A 17,428-nucleotide genomic window follows, 5' to 3' on the forward strand; every position below is an offset into this window, starting at 1 on the left:
GGATGTGGTTCATAGCTCAGTGATATAGTACTTTATAGCATGTGGGATGCCCTGGGTTCAATCTCTAGTAATGCTATTAAGAAAAAAAAAAAAAAAGTTATCAGGTTTATAGGTTCTTAGGTGAAGGAAGTAAAGGTGAGAGAAAAAAATAACAACATAAACTACAAAATGAAGTCTTTACCATTTTTTACCTTCCAAAGATGGTCTAAATCATGGTTCTCCTATTTGCTGATTTAGATTGATAAACTGTAAAACAGTTAAAAATCTGCAAGACACCAAATGAACCCATAAAGGGTTAATTATACACCAAGCAGGAATTACATATCACTACTGAGAAAAAGCTTTTGGGGGAAAAAAGGTGAATATATACCTCTTCTTCTCCAGGTGAAAAAAAGGCTGACTAAAATTATTATGTACTTCAAACAAAACTAAAATACATTAAAACTTCAACTTTTCAGCATTAAAAAAAGAATCTTTAAAAATTCCTTAAGAATCTGGACAAGTCATACTCAAGATGTTTTTAGGATATGGAAGATAAAGAATACCTCTCCTCTAAAGGCATTTCTTCACTCATTTGTACAATGCAGAACATGAAACAAAATCATCTTCACATGCAATGTAGAACTTATCCTTGTTTGATTTTCTTTTTATATAAATATTTTTTTCAGTTGTCAATGGACATTCTGTTTATTTATATGCTCTACCACTGAGCCACAACCCCAGCCCTCTTGTCTGATTTTCTATAGCAAAAATCATCCTTTTGATTTTCATTCTAAAAATCTTATCCACTTAAAAGATAATTGTAGCCAGGCACAGTAGAGTGTACCTGTGATTCTAGCTACTTGGGAGGCTGAGGCAGGAGGATCCCAATTTCAAGGACAACATGTGCAACTTACTAAGGTCCTGTCTCGAAATAAAATATAAAAAGGTCTAGGGGTGGGGCTGGGGTTGTGGCTCAGTGGTAGAGCACTTGCCTAGCATGTGTGAAGCACTAGGTTCAATTCTCAGCACCACATATAAGTAAACAAATTAAATAAAGGTCCATCAACACCTAAAAAAAATACTAAAAAAAAAAAAAAGGTCTGGAGGTATAGCCCAGTGGTATCCCACCACCACCACACTGTTCAATCCCCAGTACTCTATGGGGGCAGGCAATGACAATTTTATCTATCCTCCTTTTCTGTAAGCTATCCAACTCTTACACACCCCCTATCTATCCATCCAATTATTTTGGCTGAACACAGGAAGAATTACCTAAGACCAGAATAGTCCAAAGATAATAGGTGACTCTTTGGGAAGTACTGTGTTCCTCCTCACTGTGAAACATGACCCAGACTACCATATCTCATCAGTTTTGTAACAGGAAGTCAATATAAATCACCAGTCTTCTTCGTTGCTTTGTTTTGTTTTTATACTGGGGATTGAACCCAGGGACAATCAACCACTGAGTCACATACCCAGCCCTTTTTTATATTTTTTATTTTGAGACAGAGTCTTGCTAAGTCACTGAGACTCGCCTTCAACTCATGATCCTCCTACCTCAGGCTCCTGAGCTGCTTGGGATTACAGTTGTGGGTCACCAGACGAATCACTGATTTTTTAAAATATCAGTTTTGGAAAGGGAATTGGAATAATATATAAGTGATTAGACTAGGTGACCCACAGGGCTCCTACCAATCCAAATTGTATGATACAGCAAACCCCACTGCAGTTTCTCTGGTTTTGCTCTACTTTTCTTTATTTCAAACACTGAGTATTCTAACAGAATCTCTGAGTGAAGATTTACTAGACAGAGTTATCTAGAAACAAAGTGAGCTTAATTCTCTTGGCTTTGGAGAAAATGGTAAGAGAACTATTCTTCCTTTCCCCTTGCAGAAGTACCCACTGTAATACCACTAGAGGTGATATAACCTAAGTATTCCAGAAAATGGGAATACCCTAAAAGCATGCAGTCTTCTACCAAGACAACTCTTGTGCTGCTCACCAGGGCCACATCAAAGATTTTGGGGGTTATTTTTTATTTAAAAGGAATGTAACCTAAAATACAGTGCAAAATATTAGGGAGGGAAAAACACTTGAATGTTCTGATTCAATAGCAGGTTCAGGATTTTTGGTTGTTTTTTTGCTTCCCACTGCATGCGCTCCAGTGAGGCTCCCTAGATAAGCTTGTGCTCAAGAGTAATGCTGATATGGGACACAGAAGGTTTTCATTCTACTTAATTTCTCTGCATACAGGAAAAATAAAAATGATAGCTAGCTAAAACAGATTGCAAAGTGGATGTGGCTAGATTATTGGAGAAGAGTCATTAGGTTAGGTTAATGTAGTAGGTTTAATGATGGCCATACAAAAATTCGAGGTCCTAATTCCCAGAATCTGTTTTAACTTATAAGAAAAAAGGGTCTTTGCAGATGCAATTAAGGTAAGGATCCTAATAAGAGATTATCGTAGATTATCTGGTGGATCCTAAATCCAATTACAAGTGTCCTTTTTATTTGCGGGGGGGTACTAGGGATTGAACCCAGGGGCATTTAACCACAAAGTCATATCCCCAGCACTTTTTTATGTGTTATTTAAAGACAGGGTATCACTGAGTTGCCTTGCTAAATTGCTGAGACTGGTTTTGAACTTGCAATCCTTCTGACTCAGCCTCCCACATCACTAGGATTATAGATGTGCACCACTGCCCTTCGCACAAGTATCCTTTTAAGAGAGAGGTGAAGGGAGATTTGATATACACAGAGAATGCAACAGAAAGACCAAGGCAGAGGTGGAGTAATGTGGCCACAAGACAAGGAAGACTGGCAGTCACTAGAAGCTGGAAAAGACAAGAAATAAACTCTCCCCTAGGCCTCCACCTTGATTTCATCTCAGTAATAAAGACTTCAGACTTCTGGCCTCCAGAACTCTGAGTAAATAAATTGCAACTGTACTGAGCCACCACATTTGTGATAATTTGTTACAGCACCATCAGGAAATTTAAAAACTAGTTATGTTATGTAGATGAGATTCAACAGATATAACAACATTTTAAAATTATAATTGTATGTTAAAAACAATTTAGTTGTCTTAGTTTCAAATTAAATCTGAGCACTACATCTTAAGACTTTATCATGTTATTCTTACCCATTAAGTATAAGTTCTCAGGAGTGGTCACAGGAATATTTACAAGCTTAACATCATCTTCGTCAGCCTTGTCCCAGGAATTAGAATTGCCACAAGCACAGCTATGGCAGGAATTGACACTCTGAACCTAAAAGAAAGATTGATAGAAGTTACTTCAAAATCTTTCTTGGGTAGAATGTTTATTTATGTGTATTAATTATTACATAAATCCTATAGCAGAGAAAACAATCAATGCACTTTTCACCTGAAGAAATAATTCTGATTATATTCAAGCAAACTTAGGATTCATATGAACCTAACTATTCTGAGCCTCTGTTCAAAAGTATACAAGTAGAATAAAATTTTGAACATAAATCAGTTATTTCCATGAATATTGCGTAGTTATTTTTATAATGTTACCTAGCTTGTTTCCCTTTTAAAATGTCTGACAAAGCTGACTCTTTGCAAATGAGAATTAAAATTGTGTATCATTATTATACATAACCCTCCTTAGCAAGGTCCACTACGTCGTATTTCAATCATCTCTATGCAAATGACTTACGAATCCCTAATTTCAATTATGTTTTCTTTTGAGAAATCTGAACCCACCTTTTCTTTTGGCTATCAGTTGATTCCACCTAGCTTTTCTGCTGGCATCCCAAATGGACTACAACATAAAAAGAAGTTCAGCATCTTACCACAACAAAAATTCCTCCTTCTTCCAAGTTCACTAATATTTCCAGTTCCCATAACTTATCAAACTAAAAAACAGGAAGTCATCTCCAACACGTCTTCCCACATCTCTCATATCCAGTTACCAAGTGTTTTAGATGCTTCCTCCTCCTTTTTACTTCTGTTAACATGATCATAATTTAGGTACTTGTAATCTATTGCCTACAAGGCAGAAAATCCATGCAGAAATCTGGGATCACAGCCCTGGCAGGAAAAGGATGAGGCTAGTTGAAGAAGTACAGTATAGTGATTCTGAAGACTTATTATATCACTATCATGACATTCCCTATATCTAATTCTAGTTAAAAAGCTTCAATTTTCTTTCTTTTAATATATATATATATATATATTTTTTTTTTTAGTTACAGGAGGACACAATACCTTTATTTTATTTTTATGTGGTGCTGAGGATCGAACCCAGAGCCCCCACACATGCCAGGTGAGCAGTCTACCACTGAGCCACAACCCAGTCCCAAAAGTTTCAACTTTCAATTGAAAATTTCTAAATAGGTATTTCTGACACTGAGCAATAGACATACTCTTTATTATCCTGTTCAGTTTCATAGATCAGAAAGTCTGCAGGTCTTTGATCTAAATGGTCCTACCCACAAGACTTTAAAATTTTATATTTTTGCTGGGCATGGTGGTACACGTCTGTAGTCCCAGGTACTCAGGAGGTTGAGGCAGGAGGACTGCTTGAGCCCTGTAGTTCAGAGTCAGCTTGGCAATGTATCAAAACCCCATCTCTCTAAAAAAACAAGCCAGGGGCTGGGGATATAGCTCAGTTGGTAGAGTGCTTGCCTTGCAAGCACAAGGTCCTGGGTTCAATCTCCAGCACCGTAAAAAAAAAAAAAAAAAAAAAAAAAAAAAAAAGAGCTTCAAGATGGCGGCCTAGAGGGCGGCTGCATTTCATGTTGCTCCAGGACGCAGGATTCAAAAGAGGAGATAGTGAGAGACTTGGGACCAACTCAAAGCTGCCGGGTGAGTCTCTCCTGTTGGGGAGGCGTCACGGATGGGGCGGTAGCCCCAGAACGCAGGGAACTTTGTGAAGTAGAGTTGCTCGGCGAGACGCCCCTCCCCCCACTGGAGCGGTAAACACGGACAACTGGGATCATCGTAGAGGAGGCGGCTCAGCACAGCGCTTGGACTCGGAGCAACCACTGGGGCTCCGGACGGCTGCCTGAGGAGGAGCAGCGTGGCGAGCTGTTTAGACTCAGAACCACTGCTTCTGAACACAGGGTGGGAGGGGCCCTGCCCTGAGGAAGAGGAGGAACATGGTGGGTCGCTTGGTCTAGGAGTGACTACATCAGAGATACAGGCGGCTGCCTGAGGAGGAGTTGCGTGGCGAGCTATTTGGACTCAGAACGACCGCTTCTGAACACCGGGGGGTTACCCGGAGAAAGAGGAGAAGCGCGGCGGGTCGCTTGGTCTAGGAGTGACTGCTTCAGAGCCACAGGCAGTTGCCAGAGGAGGAGGCGAGTGGTGAGTTGCTTGGACTCAAAGCGACCACTCCTGAACACTGGTGGCCTGCCTGGAGGAGGAGCGCAGTGGGTCCCTTGGTCTCCGAGCGACCGCTCCTGAACACCCTGGAGGCTACCCGGAGGGAGAGGAGGAACAGGGTGGGTCAGTTGGACTCGGAGTGACTGCCTAGGGCTACGGGCAGTTGGCGGGAGGAGGAGACTTGAAGTGAGTAGCTTGGACTCCTAGTAACTGCATCGGAACACAGGGCGGCTGTCCGGAGGAAGAGGTGTGTGGCGGGTCTCTGGGTCTCGGAGCTATTGTACGGGACTCCAGGTGGTGGCTCAGAGGAGGGGCCGCATAGCCAGGGGATTAGATGCAGAGCAGGGTCCCAGGACCTAGGCGGCTTCTTGCTGGAAGAGCCACAACGAGACGCGCCTAGGGGCGGAGCAAAGTTTCCAGGACTGCGGGCAGATTCTCTGAGGAGAGGCAGCCTAAGGAGACTTGTCTGCGAAGGGTGAGGCTCCCAGGCCCAGTAGGTAGATGCGGGCCCCTGGGAACATTGCAGAGGAAGACAGCCCAGCCCAGGCGGTAGTTGTAGATTGAGGGGAACCTCTAGGAGGGGAACTGACCAGCGAGACCTCCCCACCGGGTGAGTCTTCCCCGCTGGGTGGTTTTCCCACAAGGTCGGTAAAACCAGAGACACAGGAAGAAAGAGGCCATGGCTCAGCCCACAGCCTAGTTCCCCTTTGGATGATCATTGGTCAACAAGTGGAGGCACCTCTTCCCACTATCAGGAAATATACCCCACCTGAGGGTCACCATCCCTAGAGAGGCAGCTTCCTTGTGAAGCACCGCATTATCAACTTCCTCCAAGACTGCAGGTTACTGAAGGATAAGAGGGGATGTACTAGAAAATCTTCAGGGACATTATAAGTCAATACAGGAAATCTGCAATATCTTAATGACCCACTGATTCCTGAACAATATGAGAAAACAAGGGAAGAAAATGCCCCAAACAAATCTAGATGTTACATCAATAAAATCCAACGACAGCATGGCAGAAGAAATGACAGAAAGGGAGTTCAGAATGTACATAATTAAAATGATCAGGGAAACAAACGATGAGATGAAAGAGCAAATGCAGGCATTGAATGATGAGATGAAAGAGCAAATGCAGGCATTGAATGATAGCACCAATCGACAGTTGAAAGAGCAAATACAGGAAGCAAAAGATCATTTCAATAAAGAGTTAGAGATATTGAAAAAAAAACAAACAGAAATCCTTGAAATGAAGGAAACAATAAACCAAATTAAGAACTCCATAGAAAGCATAACCAATAGGATAGAACACCTGGAAGACAGAACCTCAGATATTGAAGACAAAATATTTAACCTTGAAAACAAAGTTGAACAAACAGAGAAGATGGTAAGAAATCATGAACAGAATCTGCGAGAACTATGGGATATCATGAAAAGGCCAAATTTGAGAATTATTGGGATTGAGGAAGGCTTAGAGAAACAACCAAAGGAATGAACAATCTATTCAATGAAATAATATCAGAAAATTTCCCAAATCTGAAGAATGAAATGGAAAATCAAGTTCAAGAGGCTTATAGGACTCCGAATACACAAAATTACAACAGACCCACTCCAAGGCACATTATAATGAAAATACTGAACATACAAAATAAAGACAGAACTTTAAAGGCTGTGAGAGAAAAGAACCAAATTACATTCAGGGGGAAACCAATACAGATATCAGCAGATTTTTCAATCCAGACCCTAAAAGCTTGAAGGGACTGGAACAACATTTTTCAAGCTCTGAAAGAAAATGGATGCCAACCAAGAATCTTATACCCAGAAAAACTTACCTTCAAATTTGACGATGAAATAAAATCATTCCATGATAAACAAAAGCTAAAAGAATTTACAAAAAGAAAGCCAGCATTACAGAACATTCTCAGCAAAATATTCCATGAGGAAAAGATAAAACACAAAGAAGCAAATCAGCAAAGGGAGGAATTATCCTAAAGGAACTGTCAAATAAAGGAGGAACCAAGTTGTGTCAAAAAAATAAATAAATAAATAAAATTTTAAAAATGAACCAAATGACTGGGAATACAAATCATATCTCAATAATAACCCTGAATGTTAATGGCCTGAATTCATCAATCAAAAGACATAGACTGGCAGATTGGATTAAAAAGAAAGATCCAACAATATGTTGCCTGCAAGATACTTACCTCATAGAAAGAGATACCCATAGACTAAGGTGAAAGGATGGGGAAAAACATACCATGCACATGGACTCAGCAAAAAAGCTGGAGTATCCATCCTCATTTCAGATAATGTGGACTTCAAGACAAAGTTAGTCAGAAGGGATAAAGAAGGACATTTCATACTGCTTAAGGGAAGCATAAATCAGCAAGATATAACAATCATAAACATCTATGCCCCAAACAGTGGCTCATCCATGTATGTCAGACAAATCCTTCTCAATTTTAGAAACCAAATAGACTGTAACACAATAATACTAGGTGATTTTAACACGCCTCTCTCACCACTGAACAGATCTTCCAAACAAAAATTGAACAAAGAAACCATAGATCTCAATAACACAATCAATAATTTAGACTTAACAGACATTTATAGAATATACCATCCAACCAAGAGCGAAAACACTTTCTTCTCAGCAGCACATGGATCCTTCTCTAAAATAGACCATATATTATGCCACAAAGCTAATGTTAGCGAATACAAGAAGACAGAGACACTACTATCAGATCATAATGGATTGAAGTTAGAAATAAATGAAAGAGTAAAAAACAGAAACTACTCCAACACCTGGAGATTAAACAATATGCTATTATATGATGAATGGATAACAGAAGATATTAGGAAGGAAATTAAAAAATTCTTAGAGGTAAATGAGAACAAAGAAACATCATATCAAAATCTCTGGGACACTATGAAAGCAGTACTTAGAGGAAAATTTATTTCATGGAACACATTTAATAAAAGAAGTAAAACTCAACAAATAAAATGACCTAACACTACAGCTCAAAGCCCTAGAAAAAGAAGAACAGACCAACACCAAAAGTAGTAGAAGACAGGAAATAGTTAAACTCAGAGCTGAAATCAACGAAATTGAAACAAAAGAAACAATACAAAAAATTGACAAAATAAATAGTTGGTTCTTCGAAAAAATAAACAAAATTGATAAACCTTTAGCCACACTAACAAAGAGAAGACGAGAGAAAACCCAAATCACTAAAATTCGGAATGAACAAGGAAATATCACAACAGACACGACTGAAATACAAAACATAATTAGAAGCTAGTTTGAAAATCTATACTCTAACAAAATAGAAAATTTCAAAGACATCAACAGGTTTCCAGAGACATATGAATTGCATAAACTGAACGAGGAGGACATACACAATTTAAATAGACCAATTTCAAGTAATGAAATAGATGAAGTCATCAAAAGCCTACCAACAAAGAAAAGTCCAAGACCAGATGGGTTTTTAGCCGAGTTCTACAAAACCTTTAAAGAAAAGCTCATTCTAATACTTCTCAAAGTATTCCATAAAATAGAAGAGGAGGGAACCCTCCCAAACTCATTCTATGAAGCCAATATCACCCTGATACCTAAACCAGACAGAGACACATCGAGGAAAGAAAATTTCAGACCAATATCCTTAATGAATATTGACGCAAAAATTCTAAACAAAATTTTAGCAAATCGCATACAAAAACATATTAAAAAGATAGTGCACCATGATCAAGTGGGTTTCATCCCAGGGATGCAAGGTTGGTTCAACATCAGGAAATCAATAAATGTCATTCACCATATCAATAGACTTAAAGTCAAGAATCACATGATTATTTCGATAGATGCAGAAAAAGCATTTGATAAAATACAGCACCCCTTCATGCTCAAAACACTAGAAAAAATAGGGATAGTGGGAACATTCCTTAACATTGTAAAGGCCATCTATGCTAAGCCCATGGCTAATATCATTCTAAACAGTGAAAAACTGAAAGCATTCCCCCTAAAAACTGGAAGGAGGCAGGGATGCCCTCTTTCACCAGTTCTATTCAATATCATCCTTGAAACTCTAGCCAGAGCAATTAGACAGACCAAAGAAATTAAAGGGATAGGAATAGGAAAAGAAGAACTCAAAATATCGCTATTTGCTGATGATATGATTATATACTTAGAGGAACCAGAAAATACCACCAGAAAACTTTTAGATCTCATAAGTGAATTCAGTAAAGTAGCGGGATATAAGATCAATGCACATAAATCTAAGGCATTTTTATACATAAGTGATGAATCTTTGGAAAGAATAATTAGGAAAACAACCCCATTCACAATAGCCTCGAAAAAAATAAAATACTTGGGAATCAATCTCACAAAAGAGGTGAAAGACCTCTACAGTGAGAACTACAGAACACTAAAGAAAGAAATTAAGAAAACCTCAGAAGATGGAAAGATCTCCCATGTTCTTGGATAGGAAGAATTAATATTGTCAAAATGGCCATACTACCAAAAGTGCTATACAGATTCAATGCAATTCCAATTAAAATCCCAATTTTGTACCTTACAGAAATAGACCAAGCAATTATGAAATTCATCTGGAAGAATAAAAAACCCAGAATAGCTAAAGCAATCCTCAGTAGAAAGAGTGAAGCAGGGGGTATCGCAATACCAGATCTTCAACTCTACTACAAAGCAATAATAACAAAAACGGCATGGTATTGGTACCAAAATAGAAAGGTAGATCAATGGTACAGAATAGAGGACATGGACACAAACCAAATAAATACAATTTTCTCATACTAGACAAAGGGGCCAAAAATATGCAATGGAGAAAAGATAGCCTCTTCAACAAATGGTGCTGGGAGAATTGGAAATCCATATGCAACAGAATGAAACTAAACCCATATCTCTCACCATGCACGAAACTAAACTCAAAATGGATTAAGAACCTCGGAATCAGACCAGAGACCGTGCATCTTATAGAAGAAAAAGTAGGTCCAGAGCTTCAACATGTCGGCTTAGGACCAGACTTCCTCAACAGGACTCCCATAGCACAAGAAATAAAAGCAAGAATTAATAACTGGGATAGATTCAAACTAAAAAGCTTTCTCTCAGCAAAGGAAACTATCAGCAATGCAAAGAAAGAGCCTACAGAGTGGGAGAAAATCTTTGTCAATCATACTTCAGATACAGCACTAATCTCCAGAATCTATAAAGAACTCAAAAAACTCTACACCAAGAATGCAAATAACCCAATTGACAAATGGGCTAAGGAAATGAATAGATACTTCACAGAAGAAGATCTACAAGCAATCAACAAACATATGGAAAAATGTTCAACATCTCTAGTAAAAAGAGAAATGCAAATCAAAACCACCGTAAGATTCCATCTCACCCCAATTAGAATGGCGATTATCAAGAATACAAGCAACAACAGGTGTTGGCGAGGATGTGGGGAGAAAGGTACACTCATACATTGCTGGTGGGGCTGCAAATTAGTGCAGCCACTCTGGAAAGCAGTGTGGAGACCATTTGACCCAGTTATCCCACTCCTTGGCCTATACCCAAAGGACTTAAAATCAGCATAGTACAGAGATACAGCCACATCAATGTTCATAGCTGCTCAGTTCACAATAGCCAGCTTGTGGAACCAACCTAGATGTCCTTCAATTGATGAATGGATAAAGAAACTGTGGTATATATATACAATGGAATATTACTCAGCCATAAAGAATGATAAAATTATGGCATTTGCAGGCAAATGGATGAAATTGGAGAATATCATGCTAAGTGAGATAAGCCAATCTTAAAAAAACAAAGGACGAATGATATCGCTAATAAGTGGATGATGATACATAAAGGGGGGTGGGAGGGATTAGTGTTAGGGTTAGAGTTAGGGTTAGGGAGGGGTCAAGAATGGAGGAAGGAAGGACTGTATAGAGGAAAAGAGGGGTGGGAGGTGTGGGGGGAAGGGAAAAAATAACAGAATGAATCAAACAGCATTACCCTATGTAAATTTATGATTACACAAATGGTATGCCTTTACACCATGTATAAACAGAAAAACAACATGTATCCTATTTGCTTACAATAAAATAATAAAAAAAGAAAAAAATTAATGACATATATATCTTAAAATTAGAGGCTTAAAAAGGAATAATGAGAATGGTATGAATCTACATTGTGTACAATCATAGAAACAAAATGATGTACCCCATTAGTATACAATGAATCAAAATGCAGTTTGTAAAAATTAAAAATAAAAAAAAATTTTTAAAAATTAAAAATAAAAAAACAAGCCAGGTGTGGTAGGGCATGCCTATAATCTCAGCCACTCAGGAGGCTTAGGCAGGATGATTCCAAGTTTGAGGTCAGCCTCAGCAACTTAGTGAGACCCTATCTTGGGGAAAAAAAAAAAAAGAAAAAAAAGGATAGGGGGTGTAGCTCAGTGGTAAAGAGCCTCTGGGTTCAATCTTTGGTACCAGAAATAAATAAATAAAAATTTTAAAAATATATAAGCTTCACTCCTCACTTGTCAATCAATAATTACATTAAGGTTTTAAGATCTTCTAACATATCAGTTAATGCTATTTGAATGCTGCAAAAGAGGAGGTAAAGAACCCCATACTTGTCTTCAGTAAGTCAAATACTTTTCTCTAAGTAGGTTCATTAAGTGATCTTTGTAACCTAGCACAAAGTCCAGTTGCATCAACCAGCTTCTTGAATAGCATCTAATTTTGAAGTATCACTTTCACATCAAAACCACTCTCACAGGATCCTATGGACTATATCACTCACTCAAAGAAATCTGGAACCAAACTGTCTGAATATGTAGCAAAAAGATAACTTTTACCTGCCTGCAGAAAGCAAACTTAACCAGCTGATCTCATAAGGTTCTTTCCGTAAGTGTGTGACACTTAAACTAACACATAACAAGAGACATATAACAAATGTAATAATAATAATATATATGTTTTTACTTACAGAGGCCAAACTCTGTGCAGAACCTGAGTATTTACTGAAAAGTCCTCCATTAGCAAAGTTACAAGACTGAGATCCTTTGTCTTTGGTGGAACTTAAAGATAATGTCAAATTCTGTCTACTGCTGGAACAACTTGAACCTATTAAGAAACATACAAATATTTAAAGTACCAATAATTTCATTAATAATTTTCAGGTAAAATTGGAAATTTTTATTATATTCATTCAGAAAGTTTCTAATTTTTAAAACATACTCCATTCATCTGCATAAATTATCAAATGTACATTATTAATATTTACATCTCTAATGTTTTTTAAATATTTTTAGTTGTAGATGGACACAATACTTTTATTTTATTTTTATATGGTACTGAAGGTCTATGGTGCTGAAGATCAAACCCAGTGCCTCATATGTGTGCAGCAAGCGCTCTACCACTGAGCCACAATCCCAGCCTGACATGTCTAATGTTTTTAAAGCTATTAAAATCTGCTTCTGAAATGAAGAGTCAAACATTCACCTAATTAATCAGGATAATTCTGAATGGTCTATTATAATCACTATAAAACTACTGACAACTATTAACCTTCAAACATTATACAGTATAAAAGTACTTCCTTTTCTGAATTACATCTAAACCTTATCCACATTGTATTACATTCAGTTCTTTATACTTCTCTCTCCTCCATCCATCCATCCATTTTTCTAGGGCAGATGGCATACCTTAGTTTTTCTTCACACACCAGGTAAGACACTCCTGGATTCAAATTCCAGTACTTTTAAAGTTATATGACCTTGGGTAATTCACTTAACTTTTACCTACCTCAATTTTCCTTTAGATATAAAAGGGGAACAATCACATAGAATTGTGGCCTAATTCATAGGACTGTAATAAAGTTAAATAAAGCACCAAATATACAGCATCTGTCTGAAACCTAATAAAATTTCAGTGAATGATAGTGATCACTACTGCAATGTTCACTACACTTCGTACAAATCATTGCTCCTTATGTACTGGACAAATGCAGCACTACGAAAGCATATCATATACTAAATAATAAAAAGCTGATAAATCTAGCACATTCAAGAAATTATTTTTATTGCTACAATTTAGCAATATGTACAATATCTCGAACCAAAATTATAAATTCTTTAAAATCCTGCAATAATTCTACAACTTTAGATTCTGAGGAAATAGAAAAATATATGCAAAATAAGAAAATGGTAAACATATTACAGTGAACAATATGGAAATGGTTAAATAAATTAGGGTACATTTGTACAGATTTAACACAAATTTTATATAACGATGATAGTACAGATATATTTTTATTGACCTGGAAAGATATTCTTATACAAATTTGCTTACAAATAACAGCAAATTTTATATCTCAATATAATTAAGTACAAATATAAATGGAAAGACACTATGAGTAGTTATTTCTATACAGTGGAATTTCAAGTGATTTTAATTTTTTTTTTTACTTTTCTGTATTTTCTAATCTTTCTAAAATGTTTAATTACTTATGAGTTAAATAGTAAAGAAAAAATTTTGAAGACTAAAAGACTGAAATCACTGTATTCTACCCATGATTTACACATGAAATTTCTTCCGGGGACTTAGTTTAGCTATTTCTACATACCTTTGTCTGATGCTGCTCTTTTAGTGTATTCAAGTAAGAGGTGCTCTGGTTCCCATGGTAATATTTTTCCTTTTTTCTTTCCACGTTTTCTTTTAAAGTGGTGGGCCAGAAAAACTACAGATATAGCACTTACTGCAGTTACAACAAACACCTTCTTAGCTACCGGCGGAAATTTGATCTGGAAAAGATGCAGTTAGTTTGAAAAAAAATCTCATTCTTAATCTAACCTATTTATAAAAGTTACAAAGAGACCATCGTTTTAAATAACCCAACTTGATATAAAGAAAATTCTTAATGCAATAATTTATTATTCACTTTTCTGAGGTTCTCGAATAAGAAATAATGCCCCAAAGCTGGGAGAACAAAATAATTCAATCCTATGAATCTTTTTTGAGCAAGTAGTAATTAAATCATGTAACTGAACCTTCTATCTGAATCAAACAAGATTTTTTATTATAGGAATGATTAAATCAAACTTTTAAACTGAGTCAATATAAAAAAACAATCTGGACTAAATACCATAAATAAGCCATTTATAAATCAAATGGCTTATAAATAAGCCATTTTATTCATGAATTATTCAACAAATCAAATATTTACTCTCAATCTTACAAAGTACCAGGAATATGCTATGACTTAAAATCTTTTTGTAATTATCTTCAACACAAACTAAGTGCCTACCACTGATCAGGAAACAATTAGTATACAGAGGTCACAGATGTTGCTTCCATTGAGTAGTAAAATAACTAACAGTAGAGACAAATATATTGGCAAATAATTACAAAACACTGTGATAAATACAGTTACATAAGGACTAAGTACTAGTGTCATATCAAGAAGTAATTAACTTTCTCTCAGGGGACAGATTCTACTATTCACCTAAAATGCAGAGAAACTATGAACTAAAGCTAACAGATTAGAACAGATAGCTGGAAAAAGAGTCACTACCAACCTCACAGCAACAATAAAGTCAGATAAATGTCAAGTTCTCAACTTCTCTTGAACCCAGGTAATCCAGACAAAAAATCAAAATAGAAAGGGTAGAGCTAAATTGCATCCAGAACAAATGAACCTAAAAGAACATTCCATCCACTGACTGTAAAATACACATTCTTCTCATCAGTACATGGAACATTCTCCAGGATAGATCATATGATAGACCAAAAAAGTATCAACAAATTTTCAAAAGTTGAAATCATATTGAGTATCTTTTCTGAGCACAATGCAATAAAACTAGTAACTGAGAATAAGAAAAACTACAGAAAACAAAAATACATGAAAACTAAACAACTTATTCTTGAACAACCGACAGACTGAGGAAGAAATTTGAAAATTTAAAAATTTTTTTTAAAAAAATGAAGAAACAACATAAAAACCCATGGGATACAGCAGCAAAAGCAGTAAAGAGGTTTATAGCAATTAATGTCTACATCAAGAAAGAAAACAGGTGACACACGCCTATAATCCTAGTGACTTGGGAGGCTGAGGCAGGAGGAGGACCTCAAGTTCAAAGCCAGCCTGAGCAACTCAGCAAGACCCTGTCTCAAAATAAAAAAATAAAAAGGGTTGGGGATGTGGCTCAGTGTTTGAACACCCCTGGGTTCAATGCCCAGAAGTGGAAAAAAAATGATGATTTCAACAACAACAAAAAACAACAACCTATCACCACATCTCAAGGGATAAGAAAAACAAGAATAAACCAAACCCAAAATTAGAAGGAAAGAATAAAAATCAGACAAGAAATAAATGCAAGACAGAGGGAAACAAAAACATAAATAGAAAAGATCCATCAGAGAGCTGGATCTTTGAAAAGATGAACAAAATTGACAAACGGACTAAGAAAAAGAGAAAACTTGAGTTAGCTTTCCATTACTGTAACAAAATGTCTGAGATAATCAACATGAAGAAATAAAAGACTTATTTTGGCTCACAGTTTTAAGGTTTAAGTAAATGATCAAGTGGCCCCATAGCTTTGGGTGAAGCAGCAGATCACGGTAGGAGCAAAACGTGGAGCAAAACCATTTACTTCAAGGTCAAGGGAGTGAAGGAGAACAAAGAGAGAACTAGGTCCCACAGTCCTCTTCAAAGGCACAACCCCATGACATAGAGACCTCCCATAAGTACTCACCTGCTAAAGGCCCCACCACCTCCCAAAAGGACCATAGGGCTAGGAAGCAAGCCTTTGCCACATGGACTTTTGAGGGATACTTATCCAAACCACAGCAATACTCCAATAAAATCAGACACATTACAACTGACAGCACAGAAACACAAAAGAATGTTGCAGACTATTATGAACAATTACATGCTAACACATTTGATTAACTCAAAAGAAAATGGACAGATACCCTTTGGCAAGGTTAAATCATAAAGAAAAACAAAATCAGGCACGATGGTCATGCCTGTAATCCTAGCTACTCCAGAGGCTGTCAGGAGAATCAAAAATTCAAAGCCAGGCTGGTTAACTTAGCAAGATCCTGTCTCGAAATAAAAATTAAAAAGGACGCAGGGTATAGAACGCTTGCTTAGAATATGTGAGGCCCTGAGTTCAATCCCCAGTACCACTCACAAAAGAATGTTTTTACCATCATCAAATGGTTCATCCCAGGGATGCAAGGATGGCTCAAAATACATGAATCAATAAGCACAAAAAATCACATTAACAGACTGAAACACAAAACTCACATGTTCATTTCAACAGATGCAGAAAAAGCATCTGATAAAAGTCAACACCCCTTCATGACAAAAACACTGAAGAATGTTTTAAAGGAATATATATCAACATAACAAAGGCCATACAATAAGCCAACAGCTAATATATACAGAATGAAAAATGCTGAAAGCTTTCTAAGATCTGGAACAAATCAAGGATGCCTACTATCACCACCTCTGTTCTATAAAATAGTGGAAGTCCTAGCCAGAACAATCAGACAAAAAAAATAAAAGGGCAACCAAGCTGGCAAAAAGAAAGTCAAATCGTCACTGTTTGCAGATGATATGGTCTTATATAAAGAAAACCCCAAAGACTACCAAAAAACTACTAGAACCAATAAACAAATTAATAAAATTTGCAGGGTATAAAATCAAAATTTAAAAATCTATAGCATTGGCCAGGCACAGTGCCTATAATTCCAGCAGCTCAGGAGGCTGAGGCAGGAGGATCTAGAGTTCAAAGTTAGTCTCAGCAAAAGCAAGGCACTAAGCAACTCAGTGAGACCCTGTCTCTAAAGAACTACAAAATAGGGCTGGGGATGTGGCTCAGTGCCCAAGCTCAATCCCCAGTACCCCCTCTCAAAAAAATCTGCAGCATTATTATATGTCAATAGTCAATTACCTGAAATAGGGATCAAGAAAGCAACCTCATTTATAAGAGCTACCCCCCCCAAAAAATTAAAAACTAATTTAATCAAAGAGATAAAAGATCTCTACAACAAAAACTATAAAACATTGATGAGTCAGGCTCA

At 37.0% G+C, this 17,428-nt stretch overlaps 1 protein-coding gene across 2 annotated transcripts in view; it reads right to left on the reverse strand.

The window, feature by feature from the left end:
- Positions 1–17,428, reverse strand: part of Miga1 (mitoguardin 1) — an 85,240-nt gene that overhangs the window by 48,287 nt on the left and 19,525 nt on the right. For both annotated transcript variants that reach the window (XM_047530170.1, XM_047530178.1), the window contains exons 3-5: positions 13,965–14,142; positions 12,327–12,463; positions 3,125–3,251 (exon numbers count right to left, since the gene is read on the reverse strand). In XM_047530170.1, the coding sequence (XP_047386126.1) occupies positions 3,125–3,251; positions 12,327–12,463; positions 13,965–14,142 (442 nt within the window). The remainder of the gene's footprint in view (positions 1–3,124; positions 3,252–12,326; positions 12,464–13,964; positions 14,143–17,428) is intronic.

Source organism: Sciurus carolinensis, chromosome 1 (assembly GCF_902686445.1).
Source record: "Sciurus carolinensis chromosome 1, mSciCar1.2, whole genome shotgun sequence".
Lineage (NCBI taxonomy): Eukaryota > Metazoa > Chordata > Mammalia > Rodentia > Sciuridae > Sciurus > Sciurus carolinensis.